The sequence below is a fragment of the Xiphias gladius genome, chromosome 15, assembly GCF_016859285.1.
Source record: "Xiphias gladius isolate SHS-SW01 ecotype Sanya breed wild chromosome 15, ASM1685928v1, whole genome shotgun sequence".
Taxonomy (NCBI): Eukaryota; Metazoa; Chordata; class Actinopteri; order Istiophoriformes; family Xiphiidae; genus Xiphias; species Xiphias gladius.
Window position 1 is genome coordinate 7,032,967 of NC_053414.1, and position 19,955 is coordinate 7,052,921.

The 19,955-nt window shown below is 44.9% G+C and overlaps 1 protein-coding gene across 2 annotated transcripts; it reads left to right on the top strand.

Annotated features, from left to right (window-relative positions):
• The first annotated feature begins 1,748 nt into the window (after nucleotides 1–1,748).
• On the top strand, nucleotides 1,749–18,796 carry si:ch211-79m20.1 (basic-leucine zipper transcription factor A). Of its 2 annotated transcripts, none has more exons than XM_040146810.1 (7): nucleotides 1,749–2,618; nucleotides 10,282–10,384; nucleotides 12,282–12,350; nucleotides 12,499–12,695; nucleotides 13,856–14,981; nucleotides 17,174–17,309; nucleotides 17,753–18,796. In XM_040146810.1, the coding sequence occupies exons 1-6, from the start codon at nucleotides 2,547–2,549 to the stop codon at nucleotides 17,299–17,301; spliced, it is 1,695 nt and encodes a 564-aa protein (XP_040002744.1). In that variant the 5' UTR covers nucleotides 1,749–2,546; the 3' UTR covers nucleotides 17,302–17,309; nucleotides 17,753–18,796. The 2 variants fall into 2 exon arrangements, with proteins under 2 accessions (XP_040002744.1, XP_040002745.1); XM_040146811.1 differs by having other exon boundaries at nucleotides 12,285–12,350.
• Nucleotides 18,797–19,955: the final 1,159 nt, after the last annotated feature.

The window sequence follows — 19,955 nt, forward strand, 5'->3', positions numbered from 1 at the left end:
CAATGCCACATCTTTGAGATATTATGGATAAAACGTCGCATAAGAGAATGATTTGAGCCCCACAAGCACTTCTAGAAAGTCTGATAACACCATCAACACGTTGAGACATTCAAAGTGTTGATATGTCATCCAGCCTTCTCAGCATGATGATCGTAGTTTGCTTCCAACATCAGTCATATCTTTCGCAATCTAAATGACTTACGAGCACTAACGATTTTCGGAGCATATTTTTGGTTTGACTCTTTGGATTTATTTCTGTACGGCTGCCTGGTGCGTTTTGTTTTTGTTGAAAGACGGATTACTTCCCTCTCGGTGATGGGCCGAGTTCACGCTGCCTCCATAATTACAGCAGTAACTCTCAGCAGTAAATGGTCTTTCAGCGTAAGGGATTTTGAAACGCAGTTATGGGACTGTCCAAACTTTCTGGTCCTCCGTGTTTTCGTTCTGTTTGCCAACCCACGCCGTTCAATCCAGACAGTAATCCAGGAAGATTACAACAAATGCTTAGAGGTTTTCTGGAAAACCATTTGCCCCCAGCCCTGGCTCATGACTTCATAAACCAAGCTGAATTTGCCGATGATGTAAGACACTGTCTGCATTTTACATGAGAGGGAGAGAAAAACACAGAATGCATTTTCAGAAATAACATCCATCAGGCCTTTAAAGTTCTTACAGTTCCTCATAACATTATAACCCAATAAAAATTGCCCTTGTTTTTGTGGTACTTAACAGTTTGACCTCATAATATTTTATAGGTGCCATCCTTGAGTCAAATGCAAACACGAGGGTGGCCCCAATACCTAAAATCACCATCTGCTATTGATTTGAAACAATGTCTTCAAATTCACAGACTAGCTTAATCGAATCGAAATTATTAATGGTCTCCGGTGATGTAAAAGGATTTTTTACTTCATCACTGTCTGTGAATGATTTAGTGAAATATGCTTTTATTTAACATTCTAATCACTTGAGAAAACAACACAAGGGACAAAGCAAACGTTAGGTTCGTTACGTGACATTGAAATTAATACGATGCAGATAGGAATTAATGATTCGTCTCACGGCTCCAAACTTTCTCTCCTTGCTCCTAATAAGGAGGTGGTTGGCCCTGCCTTCAAGAGGAGAGGACTGAGGTCCCTGGAGCAAAGTTGAGGACCGCAGCCAAGCTGGCCACCTGAGGATCCGGACTTCCAGTAAGGAACTTTCAAAATAATACCTCGTAAGTGCTGGCCTTTTGGATGTCAGTGCCATTACTGACACAGCTGACTCCACCAGAAATACTATCAAGTGTTGATATATCCGAGGAGAAGGAAAAAGTTAAGTGCTGTTGTTGCCTTTATCACCCATCATTTTTCACAGCATAAACTCCCGCTCATGCCTGTGATGGCAATCTAAGTTTCTGTGGCTGTGCGTGGCCGGACATCTGTTTGATACGGATTTCACGTACTTTGCAGTACTTCTTCATTTCCACAAGCCACGTGTCCACCATATGCAATTACTTGTTATTATCAGCATCATTAGTCTTTTGTCATACACATGCGCGTCGCCGCTGGTGTTGCGGTTTCAGCACCGAGATCATGAAATTTCCCCGCACACCCCGATCTCTCCTCTTATTTTGACAGTGTAATCGCCCGGCTTCCGTTGTGCTTCGGGGTCTCCCACTCGGACTTGACACCTGAAACTTGGGGGAGGCCCTGTTTCTATTTGGTAAAGCTGCTCACCGCCCAAAACGCCGCCAGAGAGGAGAAGCGCAAGGGGCGAGAACAACCCGATCCGGCGGAGCCAGCGAGCGGAGCGCAGACGCGGAGGGAGGCAAAGTGTGAGCTTCACGGAGAGCCGCTATCGACGAGATAGATGCTTAGAGGAGACATGTGCTGTTCGCAGTCAAGCGACTAAGCTGACTCTCGCAGCGCGGCGTCCACAGAATTACGCACGAAGCGCTATTCCAAGGTGACCAACTTTTACGCACGGGACCACTGGAGTTGTGGCGTTTTACCTGTGACCAGAATGCTGCAATGTTATCACATTTAACCGCGGTTTTGGAGCTTGTTGCCTGATCGTTTCTAACTGGAATTTTGACTGTAAAAGTGGAGGCATCCAGCACTTGGACACATGCGACCGAATCACTTTTAAAAAAATCACACATTTGGAGACGTTTTGTTGGAATCACAGCGGGGGGGCTCACCGAGACTCGCTCTTGCACCGCGGACCGATAGAGCGGGACCTGTGTAGCTGTAGCCTTCGTCAATCGCAGCACCCTGCATCGGGCTACGCACCTGTCCCACAGAGCCCCTGACGTCCCCGTGGGTGAGTTTTCAAAACAGCGGCATGGACAGAGTCAGACGTCTAGCCTGCGCGTGAGTCACCGCGAGCAAACATTTGGACGAGCGGCGCTCACAGGCAGTGACACATTTGGGGATATTTGACCGTGCGTGCCTTGCACAGGCGCACGACACCGGGACGAGGCTCGGTGCAGCCGGAGGATTGGACGCCGCGGTGCTAAATGCCCAGCCGGTCGCTTGCGGCTCCTCAGGCTGGGCGGCGACATGAGGTCCTGGGTCCTTCTGCTGCTGCTGGCTGCGCTCTCGGCGGCCCGTCTGCGGCTCGGCAGTGCTGAGGTAAGAGCGGGATTCAGCGTGGCCTCTAGTCGGTGGGGTGAAACTAACAGACAGCCCGTGGAATAAAGACGCGTAGCTGTGCACAATGACATGTCTGTGGGCTCTTGATTTAAAGGTAGAGCCGCCAGTGATGGAGTAGTTCATAAAAATGTGGTGATCATTATAAGTCCACCAACCACCAAAATGAACAATTAAATATCAGAAAAACATGATTTTAGGTAACTTAAGTCAATTTTGATTTGATGACTCAAATATTTATGTCCGTGTCAAAACTATTCGGCAAAAACAGGTCGGTTGTTCCTCCACTACACTGCCTGGTTAAGTTGGAAGAGAGATGCCAGGGCGCCTGAGACATTATTTCTGGTCCCTTCACCGTTTAAATGCTCCTGGTGGAGGTGGGGTGTCGGTGTTTCTTTTTTCTCCCGTGGCTAGATTCCCTTTCTGGTCATCTGCCAGCCCTGAAAACACCAAGTAATGCTGGGGACGCTCGGTAAAGATTGAGTCTCAGCGAACATAAGAGGAGAAACGGCTGCGAATTCGCGTTCTGACTCCGATGCTGCGCCTCACACGGACAGAGACGGTCCGGTGAGAATTTCTCTCACTCGTGGAGAGCGTTTGACACACACACACACACACACACACACACACACACACACACACACACACACACACACACACACCATCCCACGAGGCGATTCCTCAACCCTGTGCGTTTGGTGCTTTCTACGGTTTAACTGCGAGGTTTTCGACAGCCATATCCAGTCCCCCCCCTCCGCGACGCTGTGTGCGGGGGACCCGTTTCTCTCCCCTGCGGCCCCTTGTTCATTGTTACACGGCCGCGGTTCTCCCCAAGTGTGGCAAGGGAGAGTCACAGCGCGTCGTGGAGACGGGGAGGGAGAGAGAGAGAGGGTGAGGCAGGGCCTTGGCTGGTGGCCCGGCGGCAGGAGCCAACCTACCGTACAAAGGTGGAGCTAAGATCCACCCATCAGCCCATCTGCTCTTTTCACTGTCACACCGCAACATCAAGGTCCTCTTGTCACTCCACCAATGAAATTCTTCTTTCAGTGCAGTTGGTGCATCATGTTATCTTATTGAGCCCCACGTTTCCAGCAGACACCTGTTTCTTCCGCTGGCAGTCAGTCAACAGAAAAAACTTTCAGGTGGCAAAATAAAGTGTAGAGTGGAAAACGAGAAAAGACTGCACATCAATCATGTGTTGACAAAAAATGTTGGTCTGAATGGCAACGACCATTTCATGTACAGAATGGTGATTCTTTTCCACTCTTCTGTGACATGATCATTTAACTCGCAGTATCTAGTAACCACGTCCTGGGGTATTTGCTCATTTCCCCACTCTAACACTTGTCGGGTGGCGACTGTACAACCAAACAAAAACTGCCCCTGTGAGTATTTTTGATGGGTTAAGGTCTCGTTCAGTTTCAGCTACTAGATTCACGTGGTCAGGGTTCGGAAAATATCTTATCATTAATTAACAAAAACAAAAAAACAAAGTCCACAACTGGTAGGAGACAGGACTTGAAGTGCGGTCTCTGGTGTCTCGCACATAGTGCACCCAACCATCCAGACCAGGGTAAGACACTTGAGGCCGTACACCAACGTTGTCCTGGCTGCCTTCGCTACATTTATCACTGCACGTTTGAACATTTGAGTGCACAAGTGAGCAAGACTAACATTTTTGTACTGAGGGCAGTCTGCAGCTTCCCACCGGGTTAGCAGCGCACAATGCATGGTCTCAGCTCTGTTGATGGTGATACCAGTGTGGAGAACTGCTGCCCAACTGTTAGCCTGAGTTTTTGGATAGGTCTTGTCCCTTCCTCGTTTGACTCTGTCACACGCGTGTCTCTTAGCGCCCATGTAGGAATCTCACAGCAGCTCTCTGTCAAAGGCAACGGCATCCTGAAACGGCTGGAACCGGTAAATGGAGCACTTCTTGACATTTCAGGAAATCACAGTTCCCGCAGTGGAAACAGGATCATACAAACACTCTACCCCGCCCTGTGAGCTGCAGCCAAAAAAGCTCAGTGCCTTGCAAAAGGGCACTTTGATCACTGGGTGGAAACTGGCCGTTACTGGAGTTAAACCGGCGATCCTGCGGTCTGCAGGATAATCACGGAGACTATTAGCACCCTCCATGTCTCGTGCGTGATGAGATCATCCGCAGCTTAAGGCAGCACCATGGAGATGCAACGTCTTTTTATATTTAAACGAAACACTGACCTGCCATGTGACCTGAGGGTGAGACGGCACCGGGTCGACGTGTGAGTCCGGCTGAGACTCTGTCTCACTCTAATCCTCATTTCATCACAGTGTTTAGTCCGGTGATGGAAAATATGGAGACATCTTTGACGTCGTAGTTGTGCCACATCTGTCTTTGGAAAAAGGCTTCTCACACACGCACACACACACACACACACACACACACACACACACACACACACACACACACACACACACACACACACACACACAGATTATTCAGCAAAGTCTCTACACGTTCACTAAGGTTAATGTAATAAGCACATCCAGAAAACATTGTCATAATTTATGAGGGAAAGATCATTTTCTATTTGCTGTGCATCTGCTGTCTGTGAGTAATCCAGTCAAACCATGCAGCTTATACAGTATGCTGTTGAACAAGCACACAAGACTGAATACACACACACACACACACACACACACACACACACACACACACACACACACACACACACACACACACACACTGAGAGTTGTTACGGTTCATTTTTAAATCCATTTATACAGAAGTCAAACGCACAAAAGCACTCACACATCAGGTCAGACCTCAATTCTTTCATCATCTGCTGCTCAAATCTCAATTGTTACATCTACACACACTCACACACACGCACACACACACACAGACACACAGCTGATTGGTGGATTTTGAACAGGTTGTTGTCAGACTATTGTCTCTCTGGGCGGGCTGGGATGATTTTTGCTGCTGCTGCCTGGCTTGATCCATTTTACATAAGAACAACAACTAATCTGCCGGGGGGATTTCACGGACTCCGTGTGCTGTGTGGCAGTGTGTGTATTTGTGCGCGCGCGCACACATCTGGGCGCACGGCCGGGTGTAGCTGCGTTATGTGTTAGTGGACATATGTGCTTTTGCTGTTGTGTGTGTGTACAAGCGGTGGGGTTAGGCCTCTGTGCGTACATGTGTGTCGGATAGAAAAGCGCAGTGGCACATAATAGTATTTATTCGTAAGCCCTGTGTGGTGCAGCGTTAGAGGAAAATGTGGTCGTAGAGTCCAGTGGATAGTTTGAAATAAGAGGAATAATAGTAATGAATGCTAAAAGTTATACAGATTTGTGGACCACAGTTACATCATTTTTTTTCTATTTAAAAAAAAAAAAAAGGATAGAAGATAACATAAAAATGAATAAAATGGCTTGAATATATGACCCAAAATGAAAATGATTGCTCTAAGCAATATAGTTTCCAACTTATTTTCAACTTCCTCTTACACCAGACACTGTAACCACAGTAATACTCTACTGAGAGAAAGCACAGAACACAGTTCAGATATACACCAGATTTGGATCAACTCTAATTAAGCAGCGAAACAGCACTGGAAGCTTCTGTGTGTGCCTGCGGCTGCTTCACAGTAAAAGCCCTCCAGCGATGCCTCCATGCTTTCAGTAAGACTCCCAGCAGCTGGGAGGCTTTTACTTTGAAGCAGCTGCAGGCATGCAACTAATAGTATCAGCTAGCCCGGGATGCTAACTATTCACTCAAGATGGCTGGTGTTCATTTACCTTTTTTGGCACTTTTTTTGAAATGGAATCAGTCAGTCTACTATCACACGAAGACAAAGAGAAGTCGCAGATCCTGACCACTGAGAAGCTGGAATTAAAGAAATTAAGTCGCATAGAAAGTGACATAAATGCTTATTGTATTACCAAAATAATACCAATTGATCAATTCTTTCAACTCTAGCGTTATGTCTATTGTGGAAATCCATATGGCTGTTATGTCCCTGTCGAAGAACTCCCTTAGCGTTTTAGAGCATTTTGACACACTTTGAAAGTACAGAATTGAGCAGGCAGGAGATTTTAGCGCCTCGCTGGAAGATGCTCAAATTTGCTCCTCCGGCTTCTCCTTTTTGCTTAACCTCATCTCCTCTCCTCTTTTCATTTTCTCCTCTACCGTCCTTTCGGCTCCTGTGCTCGGTCGCCCTTCCACCCTTCCTCTGTACCCCTCATCACTGGGCTCTGTCGAGCCGTTCTGCTAGTGTGTTTGCGTGAGTGTGTTTGAGAGCGCGGCAGTACCCGCCGAGCTTTGTGTCAAGTTTATGCGACAGTATGTTGGCCATCTGCCATATCTCTGGTAAAAGGAGGCACGTGTTGTGACGGTGTGGTGTGATTGTGAGTCGCTCGTCACACGCTTAGATTATGTGTCTTTGTATGTGTTTACTTTTCCTCACAGAGTCTGTGCCTCTGTTTGATTGCATGTTTGTATATGTGTCTTACTGTGTGTGTGTGTGTGTGTGTGTGTGCGTGTTTGTGCGTGTGTACGTGCGTGTGTGTGTGTGTGTGTGTGTGTGAGCAGTCGGCTGGCCCCATAATTAAATTCCATTACACTTCACCTTTCTCCTCAAACATTCCATACAATCTCTTTGCCTTCCAGGCTTCCTCCAAGGCCCCATGCGGTGTGTGTGTGTGTGTTTTTCACGAGTGTGTGCGTCCGTGTGTGCGTATGTCCCGCCTGTAGATCATGACATCCCATCGGACAGCCTACCCGACAGAAGAACTCGGCTAGACACACTCACGCAGTGTAGGATATGAAAAATGGCAAACTTTCCGTAACGGCGTTGATCAGAAAAAGGTGTTTACAGGCTTCTTAGAGACTAAAAACAACAAGAGAGGTCTATTTTTGTGTGTATGCGTGTGTGTTACATAGCAAATAAGGAACTTAGTGTCAGATTCATTCTGGCTAATATAGCTCTTCTGCTCGAACCACTATTATTAGCTTTTTGTCCAATTCTTGGCCTTTTTATAACCAATGGTTTGTTGTTTGTCCATGTGAGGAACTATATCCTGTCTGTGTGTTCCACTCTCTAATTTGTATGAGTGTGTCTGTGCATGCATGCGTGTGTGTGTGTGTGTGTGTGTGTGTGTGTGTGTGTTTGCGATTAACACTGGGACTGTAATGATAGCTTGTTGCAGAGTGAAAACTGCCTATGTACGTGTGTGTGTGTGTGTGTGCGCGCGCGTGTGTGTGTCTGTTTGTTTGTGAATAAGTGTCTGTGTGAGGCTCTCTGGACAAACTGGGCTGACAGTTAAGTGGTTAAGCATCTGTATGTGAACTGGAAAAGAGGGGGTGAGTGTGTGTTTGCTTAACTAGGTCAGCCAGTGGCTCGTGAAAGTCATCCAGGTGTCCTGAGCCACCGCCGCCCACAAGGCAGACAGAGACGGAGAGAGAGAGAGAGAGAGAGGAGAGCGAGGGAGAAAGATAGATAGAAAATGAACTTACTGTACAGTAGAGAGGGACATAAAATGGTAATATAGGGCGTTTTTCAAATCAGGTCGGACCTCTAGCTGGTGACATGAACATTAATAAAATAATACTTTCAGGAGTATCGGCTTTTTCCCCATTTTCCTCATTTGAAGACTGCACATACTAGACTGCCTGGCAGAAGTGGGCAAATGTAAATGTCACTGTATATTGCAATCTTGATGTACAATGAGAGAGTCAGTTTCCTGGGAATTCAATCGTCGAACAGATGGGGGGTGACATAACTGACGAATCAGGGTCCTTCATCACACCGATCCGATACGCGTGTACCTGTGAATCCATTAACGCCCCTCTTTGCATTTGCATCATCGCCATAACCTAATGTAAACCAGAGATATTACAGGGATGGCTACCTCGGTACAAACAGTAGGGCAAAATCTTTACATGATATCATGCTACATACAGTGTGTGGTCACAGTAGCGAACTCCACTGGAAGACATTCTTGCTGTTTGTCCTGTGGAAGCTGTCCTTTAAATATTTTTTTACTAAGATGTTTTCTTTTTAGATTTTATGAACAGACATTCACCCCAGAGGCTTTTCGAGTAGAAAAGTCATCCTCACCTCCATCATTCAATCACTGGGCAACACTAACTAAGCTCTTACCAACATGCATTGTACAATGTACGTCCAGTATACTCACGATGCAGGTCGACCACCCGTTATCTTTACCTGTACCTTGATTTTACCTCCTAAACCTTTAACAGGTTGCAACGCCGAGGTCAGGTGAGGTTAACGCTCAGCACAACTTGCTCTGGATCGACAGTGACTACATTTTGTCTCATCACATCAGGAATAATTGCTGTAGAAACCTTAAATATCAGAGTTATCCAAAATATTTTCCTCCGATATCCTTAACACTCCTTAATTTGTTTTGGCATCTGTCCGGCATGTGACTGTAGCAAATGTTGTTCCAACTGCGCTGAGATAGTATCAACTTACAGCCAAGCTAAGCAAAATGTGACACAGAAAACTAAGTAATCTGCCTTTGATCTCGATGGAGAAACCGCAGAAGTCTCCTTAAAAACAGCCAGAATGAATCCGTAATGAGTTCCTGCAAAGGCATTCATTAAAAGTTCAGAGATATCCCATTCCTTCTCTTTTTTCGGAAAAAAATTAAAATTCCTTACATAACTCTGTTTAATTACAGCATATTTCACAAAGTTTTGTTTTTTTATACCATGCAGACGTTTTGTAGTTTGTATACTATTTTTCTTTCATAAATGTAAAAAATTGGAATTTAACTTAAGTCTTTTTCTTGACACCTTCGGTGCTGAAGCCTGATAAACTGAACCACAACTGAACTGAAAGAACAAAAATGGGCGAGACGCATAGAGAGTGAGAGACAGAGAGAGATCGAGCGACAGGGAGCGAGAGGCAAATTTCCCGTGGTACGCTGGAAGCAGCTGCGGTGTTTGTGGGTAAACAGACAGGGAGAGAGTGACAACAGCAGCAACAAATACCAATCACAACTATCATTTCCTCTGCAGGAGGAAGTGAAACTGGAGCAAGAGTTGACTGGAGATGGAGGCTTGAGATATTATACGTCAGCTCTCTTTCTCTATTGGCATTTTTTTCCCCCTGATGCTGTTCCATTTTAATTGAATCTTTTATTTTTCAAATAATTAATAACATTAGTTGCTGACACTAATTACCAAAAGTCACAAGAAGCCCCCGTGTTATATTGTGTATGTGTGGTAGCATTTTGGGCACGTTAGCAAATACCTGCTAAGAACCACTCGATCAGATGAAATTTTTTCTGCCTTTACAAGTCGACTGGAATCACCTGAATGCTCCACTTTACAACTGATGATTGTGCACAAAGATTATGAGATATTGAGGTCTTCAAAAACCCTTTGTGTGATCTAGAGTTCGGGTAAAAGTAGGCTGCATTTGGAGGAGCCTTTAAAATTAGGTCTCTTGGCCCCATTATGACTTGAAATGAAGATTTTTTTTGAGTTTCCAATCCCTGACCTGGGACATAGCTGCTGATTCATAAAGGTTGACTGTAATTCAATCCAAAGCATTGTTGGCATTCCTGCCAAAAAACTGTTTTTCCAATGACGGTAACAACAGATTATAACAGTCCGTGTCTGCCTCCACAGGGCGATCCTCTCCCCCCGTCGCTGGTCGACCTGGTGAGGAACTCTCCCATCTCCTCCGTGGACGACCTAAAACTGCTGCTGCAGCAGGAGACCAGTGCAATTGGTAATAATGACCACCACACAAACACGAAAGCGCACACACACACACACACACACACACACACACACACACACACACACACACACACACACACACACACACACACACACACACACACTAATAAGGCAGACATGGAGGATGTGAACGTGTGTGTCTGTGTCTACAGAGGCCTGAAGAGATAGGAATGTAATAAGAGAGTATCAGTGTACATGCCAAGCACCACGTTAAGGCAATATTTACCCAAGACAGCAACAAGACTGATGAACCAGCTTGATGTGAGGGGGAGAGAGAGAGAGAGAGAGAGAGCGTGGTTTTGACCCTGGTGTGTCAGACATACTGAGAGAGACTTCCAGCACAAGGTCACTGCATTGTTCTCCTACTGTGACCTCTCCTCTGTGGATTCCTCTCCAGGTTCTGACATATGGATGTGTGTGTTTGTTTGACAGAAAGACCCCCCCCACACACACACACACACACACACACATCTCCACCCCCTGAACAGAGTCCAAACAAACTCATGTACACAGTCAGACACTTGCACACGCAGCTTGGGGGGGGGGGTGATTAAAAAATTCATTATAATCTTACGCTTCGGAGAAACCATGTCACACATACATATATTAATAAATGATCCTTTGATCATTCCATAATGCATAAATAACATGGTGACATAACAACGACCGTAGAGAGGAACCAACAGAGGGAAGGAGGCATGAGGAAGTGACTCAAAGTGGGTTTTTTTTTATCTGGAATAATTTTCAAACTGAAGCCTGCGAGTTCTGGAGTTTTAGCAAGTTTCTCAAAGTTCTGAGTTGGATTATGGAGTTTAGGCCGTACAAGGACGGCCCATTTTATGGATCTTTTTGTTGCCATCACATTTTTTACGATGCCATGTTCTGTTTGCGTTCATTTTTTTTTTTGCTTGTCATCTGAAATTTTTTTTTTTTTTAACCACAGTAGCCGCACAGCTCTACGGATGGAAATGTTGGTTGGCCAGTCAGTCCACCGCTTTTTCAGACTAAAATATCTCTGCAACTATTGGATGGATTGCCATGAAATATGTTACAGATATTCAAGGTGCCCAGAGGAGACATCTTTTCACTTAGCACCTTCATCGAGTCTAAATTAAAACTTCTCCACTACTTTGATTAAATACCTGCAAAACGTACGACGTTCCCATCAGCCTCAGCACTGCTTTGTGGTAATTAGCATGCGTTAGCATGCCGACATACTAAATCACGATGGTGAACAGGATAAACATTATAACTGCTCAGTATTGGCATATTTGCATTGTGAGCTCTTTATATATCACGTGTTAATACAGAGAAAAATAAGAAACCGTTCCCTTTCTGCACCAGGCATTTAATTAGAGCTAACAGGCAAGCAAGTAACACCTTGTGCATCTGTGTATCACACACAGGCACACGCGCACACACACTCACGCACACACGTAGTGACCAAAAGCAATCTACACCAGGGATATAATTAGGACTAAAGGGCCACACTCTGAAATGACGACACGTGCAAACACACACACACACTCACAGATCCACGCACGAGTTATATTTAACAACTCATATCTCTCCTCAACAGTATTCTTGACGGCGGCAAGACAAATTGTGGCAGAAAATAGCCTAATTGTTTTAGCAAGCGGAGAAAAAATGGCTTCCTTTGTGCAGTGAACAATGGGCTTGGCTAAAAACTGCCCTAAAAGCCTGACGTGTTTTTAGATGAGATTTCTGTCATCACTTGTAAGAGTGCTGGCTCAATGTTGCCCAGTTTTCCAATAACAGACGGAAAATTTTAAGTTGACTTTATTAACTCCCTATGTTTTTGTCTCATTCTCTCCCATTGTCTCTCACCCTTCCCATCTCCCCTCCTCCCTTATCTTTTTCTGTAGAAGAAGAAGAAGAAAACGAGCATGATATTCTCACAAACCACACCCATGGTCGATACACTAGAAGTCTTGGTAGGTTTCCACGTCTACTCGTGTCCCTTCCCGTCTATTTGTCTCCTGTTCAGTCTGTTTCTTCAATCTGTCTCTCATCACGTTTTATGCCCTTGCTGCCAACAATCTCACCCTTATTCTCTCGTTTCTGCCTCTCCTCCGCTAACAGTGGAGGCGCAGCCGGCCCAGCAGGCAGCCTGTAAAGTTCGCACAGAGGTGATGGAGGTGACGAGGTCCATGCTGGACCGCCGCAATGCCAACTTCATGCTGTGGCCACCGTGCGTGGAGGTGCAGAGATGTTCGGGCTGCTGCAACACGAGGCTTCTGCAGTGCGTCCCCACCGTCACCTCCAGCAGATACCTTCAGGTAAAGAGTACATACAGCTTCCATGAAAACATGATTTCACATAGGTACAATGACTATGGAGAAGTTCCTCACCATGAAAGTGAGTGCTTTTGCCGTAACAAATACCAAACGCTGCTAAGATTTCCTTTTGGTGGCTAATTCTGGAAGAGCTGTTCACTACAGTCATTTTCAGACGACTAATGTCCTGTTTATTTACAATCTTCTGGAAAATAAGGAAATATTATTGTACATTGACTTTCACTTGAATATCATGATGATATGATCATCTTAAGTAATCATTTTACAGAGTTCTTCTTTCCTAATGAAAGGATTAGTTCAGCATGTTGGGAAATACGCTTCTTTGTTTTTCTTGCGAAGAGACCACTCTCACATCGCTGGAGGCAGCAGCCAGTTAGCTTAGCTTAGCATAAAGACTGCAAACAGGGGGAAACTCCTAGCCTGACACTGTCTAAGAGTATAATTGAAATCCACCTAATAGCACCACCAGCGATCACTAATTAACACATTATATCTCATTTCTTAAAGCTCCTAGACGTCTTATGTTATTCATGCAATGAAAAGTCAAACACCGTTAACTGCTTTCAACGTGAATTTATCCATTTGTCATTTTGCGGTATGTATCAATGGAGACAAATATTTTTATTATAAGCTAGTCGCATTATTACAGCCCTTTTGCCTGCCAGGTCAAAGTAACATGAAAGGTCAGATGCTTCGGAAAGCTCTGTGTTGACATTATTATTCTGGACGGTTTAGACATTTTAATTTTCAAGTGATCATTTACACACTTGGGTAGAGTTAACGTGCAGAATCTGATTTCATACATGACACAACTTTGGGAACAGGTAAAGCGACATTTCTGTCTTTAGAAAAAATTATGGGCAAGGCAGGTTTTGAGCAACCGCATTTCATACAGTTATTAGCTTGTCTGGAAATGTCTACAACCAATCAGATGTCTTTGCCACTTGTTTCATAACAGGCTCCATTGCACATACACAGCTACAGTATGTTCAGTAAACTGAAACAAAACAGTCAGAATGAGTTGTTGGAGTTCTGTTTGCATGGTTTCTGTTGGATTTGCCCTGATGTCTGGACGCCAAGCTTCACTACTGAATTATACTGTTCTACGTGCTAATGTTTTTTTCTCCCTACCTCTTTTCCAGGTGTTTAAAATCCAGTACATTAACAGGAAAGCCCACTACGACAAAGCCGTAATCTCAGTGGAAGATCACGTCAGCTGCAGGTGCCAATCTACCATACCTTCCTCATCCTCTTCATCTTCTTCCTCCTCGTCCCTTCCGATCACTCACTCTTCCATCCAGAGCAACCCCAATCCCCTTCCACCTCCACCACAGCAGCCTCCCCCTTCCTCCCACCTTCCCCTGTCCCTTCCCCGTTCCGTTCACCCTGCTTCGCCCAAGACTCAAGCCTCCAAGGCCGACCTCCATCGCCACGATGACCTGAAGCACAACCAGCAGCGCTACCATCCTGAGGAGCGTGAGCCGGTGGCAAGGCAGTGGCAGCAGGGCAGCTACACCCAGCTGGTGCACTGGACGCAGCCCAGGGTGCACCAGCCTATCGGGGGGGTTCTCGGGTCTGTCCGCAACTGGCCATCGGAGGCAAGGGGAGAGCATAGTGTCATGGGAAGTACACAGCAGGTCGGGCCCGGGAGTGGGTATGAAGGGAGCAGGGAGGAAGGCAGCGTGCATGTAGCAAACAGTGATGGTGAAGCGCATCATCCTGATCACGCAGAGAGGCAGCAACAGGTCTTACAGCATCAGCAGAGACAGCAGCATCAGCAGCAATATCAGTATCATAACCCGCAGCAGTACAACCACGGACGAGCGGAGGATCAAGAGCTGAGGGTGCAGTATCGACTCAACGCTCCCCAATCGGACAGCGCCACCCCAGCTCACGGCCCAACCCAGCCACCCAAATTAGAACAAAACCCCACCCCTCCTCTAACCACGAATCAGAAAGACTCAGTGACCAGCCAAAAAAACACAGAGGTCACAAATCACAAACAGACTGAGACTGAAACAGTCAGTCAAAAAGTAGGGAACGAGAGGGAGGAAAGTGGGTCAGCCAATAGCAGGGACTCGGCTGGTGCGGAGCTGGCCAATCAGGAGAAGGAAAAAGACTCTAAGCTAACCAGAGGAGATGGTCATTTAACAGAGGAGGAGAGGAGACAGAAACTTCTGGAGATGGTACAGAGGGAACCGGATAAACAGACTCATCTTCATCCGCATCATCCACTGCAAAGACCAAAGCCAACTGCATTTAAAACAGGTACTGCTCAGCTCTGTGAGAACGTCTGCGTGTGTCAGTGTGGATGAGAGTTGGCTTGAAAGGTCATTGGTTACTTCATTACATCCCGTACCTTTGAAAGTGAGCCGTAATGCTGCAAAGTTACTCCATCAGAAGTAACCTGTCGGGAGTGGGTTGGTGTTTAAAAACATGCCGTGACATCACGTCTTATTTAACACGCAGCTCGGTTCGAACCAGCGAATGCAAATGATGTTGCAGCACGCAGGGGAGCAGAGTCACTGCCCATGTTTTGCCACAGGCGTTAAGCTACCTTTTCAGACTACACCTCGACACCCTTCACAAGAACTTACATCACTTTAAGAGAAATGTGCGTTTTTCTGAAGTACTGCGACCTGCAGTGGCTCCCTACCGTGCTAAAGCATGGCAGACGTTTTGCACTTCCAGTTTTCGTGATTTTTGATTGTACTTACCGTGAGACATTTTGGAAAAAACGCATCTGCCAAGAGGATTTAATAAAGGTGATTTTGGCAAATGCGGCACTTCATCTGCGCAAGATGATTTGAAATGATGATCTTTCTTCACATATTTATGGCCCCCCCGAAAAATCAAAACAACGTGTGAATAAAATTAACAATAATTTGATTTGAAAAATAGCCAAGAAAACATGGTCCACAGAAAACATCAGTGGCACAATCTGTGATTTCAATGTGCACAAATGGGTCGCTCCACGAGCAAATTAAAAAGGCAAAATCTGAAGAATATTAATACCAAATGAGCAGAGGAGTGGCACCTGCAGTGACTCCCACACTGATTGACAGGTCTTTGAAATCACAGACATGCACTTGCCAACAGCTAAATCTAAGTTATTATGGTTTCATACTGCTGTGAAAGGTTTGTCTGCGTCAGGCATACAGTATAATAATCTGTTACCAATCCAACTAAGTACTTTCTTCTCATCATTAAGTCAAACTCTTATTACATATGCATACTAATAATTTATACATATGTGTATAATGGTAATTCATATGGCAGTATTCAGCACTGTTGCTCAGAGAAAAAAAATTATCAGCTCGGAAAAATGTGGAAAATGTGGGATACATTGATAAAGCTTGGAAGACGTCCAGTTGCTGCCCTTGTCAGATGTAGTGCAGGACAGATTTAGGGAAGGGTGACCACTTACTACAACCATACTCCAGTGGTTATGTGTGTATTTCCTCTGTGTTCGAGTGTATTGTAATTTTAGCAATTAATTTATGAGCGAACCAGTGTGAGAGTTTCCCAGGCAGGAAGCCGCTCACTGTACGTGTATGACTAAACACCGTGGTCACATGTGTCCTGCTATTCTTCCCCAGCCCCCTGAGAGGCCAGCAGTCGGAGAGCCAAACTTTCCACTGTTTCGTGTTCGACTAAAACCTGCAGGCAGTCCCAGGCTTTGTTATGCAGGCGTCAAGGCTATCGGGTGCCCTTCGGAGTGTAGTTAGAGCCGCTGCAGGAGCTCCACACCCTGTGGTTATTCTTCACCGATGCTATATACTCTATTAAAAGCAAGATGAAACTCTCACTGTAATAATAACTGTAATGTTCTTGATTTGTGACTTGGTTCCTTTTTTCATGATCTCAAGCGTTTTTCTGTTAGTGACTTTTTTTTTCTTTTTTCCTGCCTGTGTTTGTTCTCGGTTTAATGAGTCTGCATTCTGCTGATTTGGCACCGAAGCTGGTGGACGAAGACAAACCACCATTATTTGTTTTCCCATGTTTGGCCAACTAAAACTACTTAGTGAAGGAAAGATTGTTTTCATGACAAAAACAAACCAATAGTAACTGTCACTATGCAACGTGGCACAAACCCCAGTCTCCGCCGTCAAAGTCAGATGCTCTGTTTGCATATCCAGCCCTGCAGACCTCCACTTTACTTTTCACTTTCCGTGGCTGTATAATAATGGCACATTTCATCCGGCTTTGCTGTTGATCTTAGCTGTTTGAACAATTGACCAGTGCTGTGGTCCATCCCATTTTTCTGGGATGGACTTTTTTACTAATCTGTCCCACATCACATCGTTGACGCCACTTATCCGATTTTCATTGTATGTCATTTAAGAAAGGCGTGGAGCTGTGTTGAAAGTTGGTCCAAAAGTGACCCATTTTATGACTACCTTGTTTGCTATTTACTTTCGTATTTACTGTGTTCTCTCCCGTCTCTTTATCCCTCCCAGCCCTCTACACCGTGGCGCCCGTCTCACCCTCTGCACGTCAGGCCCCGTTCCGTCCGGCCTCGCCTCGTCGCAGGAGGAAACACCGCAAGCGCATCAGCAAAGCAGCCATCAGAGCCATGATCATGTAGAGCTGCAGGTAAGAAGAAAGAGCAAGCCGGGGGGGGGGGGTCGTTTTTTACATGGCACGGTAGAGGTGGCATATTGGGAGGGGAGAGAATTTACTTTAAAATCATTCTATGAATAAGAAAAAACGCCACTAACCTCTATGATGGTAATGGTTTTTACAATATTTACCTGGTTAATGAAATGATAAACTAACGGATTAAAGCTGAGATCCACCTGCCACTGCTGAGGGTTTACAAACATGTTTCCTCTTGCTGTCAAACTCAGTGATGCCAAGGAAAAGTAATATGAGAATCTGTGGATATTTATGGAACAGATACATTTTTGTGGGATTTGAATTTTTCAGATGTTGGTTCAATATGTCCTAAGTGTGTACATAAGCATAGAAGTGCAGAAAACAAAGACAAGAAAATGAAAACAACAGATGTAACTTATCTTAATCTTTTTCTCTTACAGAAAATGGTAAAGCTAACCAAAAGCTTTTGGCCAGACACATTGATCCAAAGGCATACAGAGAGACAAGGAACATGGGATTCTTGAATGTGGGACATCTGACTCTGTGGACAAATGCTGAGGAATCAACGGAGGTGATGGACACTGCCGCTGTGTTCGATGAACGGCTTCAGAGAAAGTCACCTGTCCTGCTCCAGAGCTGCCGCAGAGCGTCCAGCTTCATGGATTTGATAAAAGTGCAATCTTACGAACTCCTTGGATTGGAAGATGTTTGTCACACTAAACACTGGACTTAATTTGTATGAACCACAAATCCCATTAACGTGGATCGACGGAAGCTTACCAGATGTCCGAGGCTAGGCCGGTGGTCTCTCCTTGCAGTTGGCAGCCATTGATTGGCTCCTTTAACACTTGTGACTTCCAGCTCAACTACTGATTGGTGAACCTGACTATGACTTGGACTAAGAAGTCATCATCTGGGGCTAAATGTGGTGCTCAAGTTGTATCTGTAGACGTGGAGAACTGGATTTCTACACTGGGATGATAACTGGAAACTGGAGAGCGTAGCTCAGGCCTCAATGCCAAACATTACTGTTATCTTACGATGTCTGAATCTAACTTTATCTAACACTGGGGTAGCCATACACTGATCATACTACACTGACTTTAGAGAAGTGCTCTGCCGTGTACTGTAGCTTAATGTACTGGATAATATCGATAACCTGCTCAGTTTGTACTACTGCCAGATCAAAATGGAATAACAACCAAATGCCTGTCTAGATAACATGCTATGAATATCCACATTAAAGCAAGTCTTAAAGACCTGGCTTTTAGAGATTGCTGTGAGCCTGTTATAGCCAACACTGTATGTATAAATGCTTTTAGAAAATGATATCTGGGGGAAAAGGAAAAACTTTATTTCTTAACTTATTTAAAAAAGGAGGATATGAAGTCCTCCAGTTCTCAAGTGTAATTATTGTTGCAAACGTTTCAGATTATAATTATTGGTTGTACAACTGTTACTGTTATGAATGTTATTTTTAATATAAAATAAAAATGTTCAACGAATATACAGTTCATTTATAGTCGTCTCTACTCTTGTTTCAAATTTTATTTTCGTGTGTTTATGTGTTTGAGTTTGCATGCATGTGTGTATCTGTGTGATTAAGCGTTAAATGGGCATGTAAATGCATGCACATTGGTGCATGCGCATGCATTTACATGTGTGTTTAGTTGTGTACATGCGCTCCCACGGTGAACCTGTCTGCTAATCTTTGCCCTATGACTGCACGCCCTGCAGCTCTGTCACGCAAACCGAGGTAGGGGTCAGCAGAAATGTCCAGTTGCTATAGCAACTCGTAGACGGACACGTCAACAGAGAAGTATCGTATGGTGAAAGAGAGACGAGGGAGGGAGGGTGTCAGTCCAGGAATGAACCGAAGATGAACGACAGAGTGGGAGAGGGAGAGAGAAGGAGAAGGCCCAGCTAGGGGGTGGAGTGAGACGAAACATCACAGCAAAGTGAGAAGGCGAGAAGGGCGGCAGGGACAGAAAAAAATAAATGAAATGTCAATAGGGTTAAAAAAGAAACTGGGCTAAAAGAATATATGCATATGATGGAGAAAAATAAAGAAGCAAAGAGAGCAAGGCAGAGACCTGTCATAAAGTAAGAGAGACAGTCTAAATGTCATTCTGTTGTGTAACGGGGTTTCCCCTGCAGAGCTAAATCGGTCAGCAGATTCTCTTCTTTGAGAATGATGACTCAGCGTGTGCTTTGCCGGGCCTTGTGGTCCATAAACACATCTAAACACACAAACACACCCACTTTAATAACGTGTGAAAATGGCAGAAATCGCGTTATTCAGTTTGATGGCATATTAGGGGCAGTCTGAGGGGATCATCGTGAAAAAGCGAGCGTTTTTTAATTCTCTTATAGTACTAAAATTATTTTATGGCAATTTTACACTGTGTGGCCAAGAATCTAAAACACAAGGAAGAAGTGATGCAAAAGAGCCTCTCTGCTTTCTGAAGGGCTGTTGGATGCAGGCCAGTACATTCACAAGTCATATCACAGGGTTTAATTATGAGTCACAGTGAAATAGATGATACCAGAAAACTCTTAATTGTGAAATCAAACACAGAGATGCCAGCGGCTGTTCTAGAGTGGCAGCAAATACCAAGGAGAAGGAAGAAAGTAAAAGGAAGA

What these genes read in the sequence shown, in the direction of transcription:
- si:ch211-79m20.1 (XM_040146810.1), top strand. Translation starts at nt 2,547, where the DNA reads ATGAGGTCCTGGGTCCTTCTGCTGCTGCTGGCTGCGCTCTCGGCGGCC. An exon ending in TCGATACACTAGAAGTCTTG is followed by an intron (nt 12,351 to 12,498) that starts GTAGGTTTCCAC and finishes CTCCGCTAACAG; the next exon opens with TGGAGGCGCAGCCGGCCCAG. An exon ending in CCTCCAGCAGATACCTTCAG is followed by an intron (nt 12,696 to 13,855) that starts GTAAAGAGTACA and finishes CCTCTTTTCCAG; the next exon opens with GTGTTTAAAATCCAGTACAT.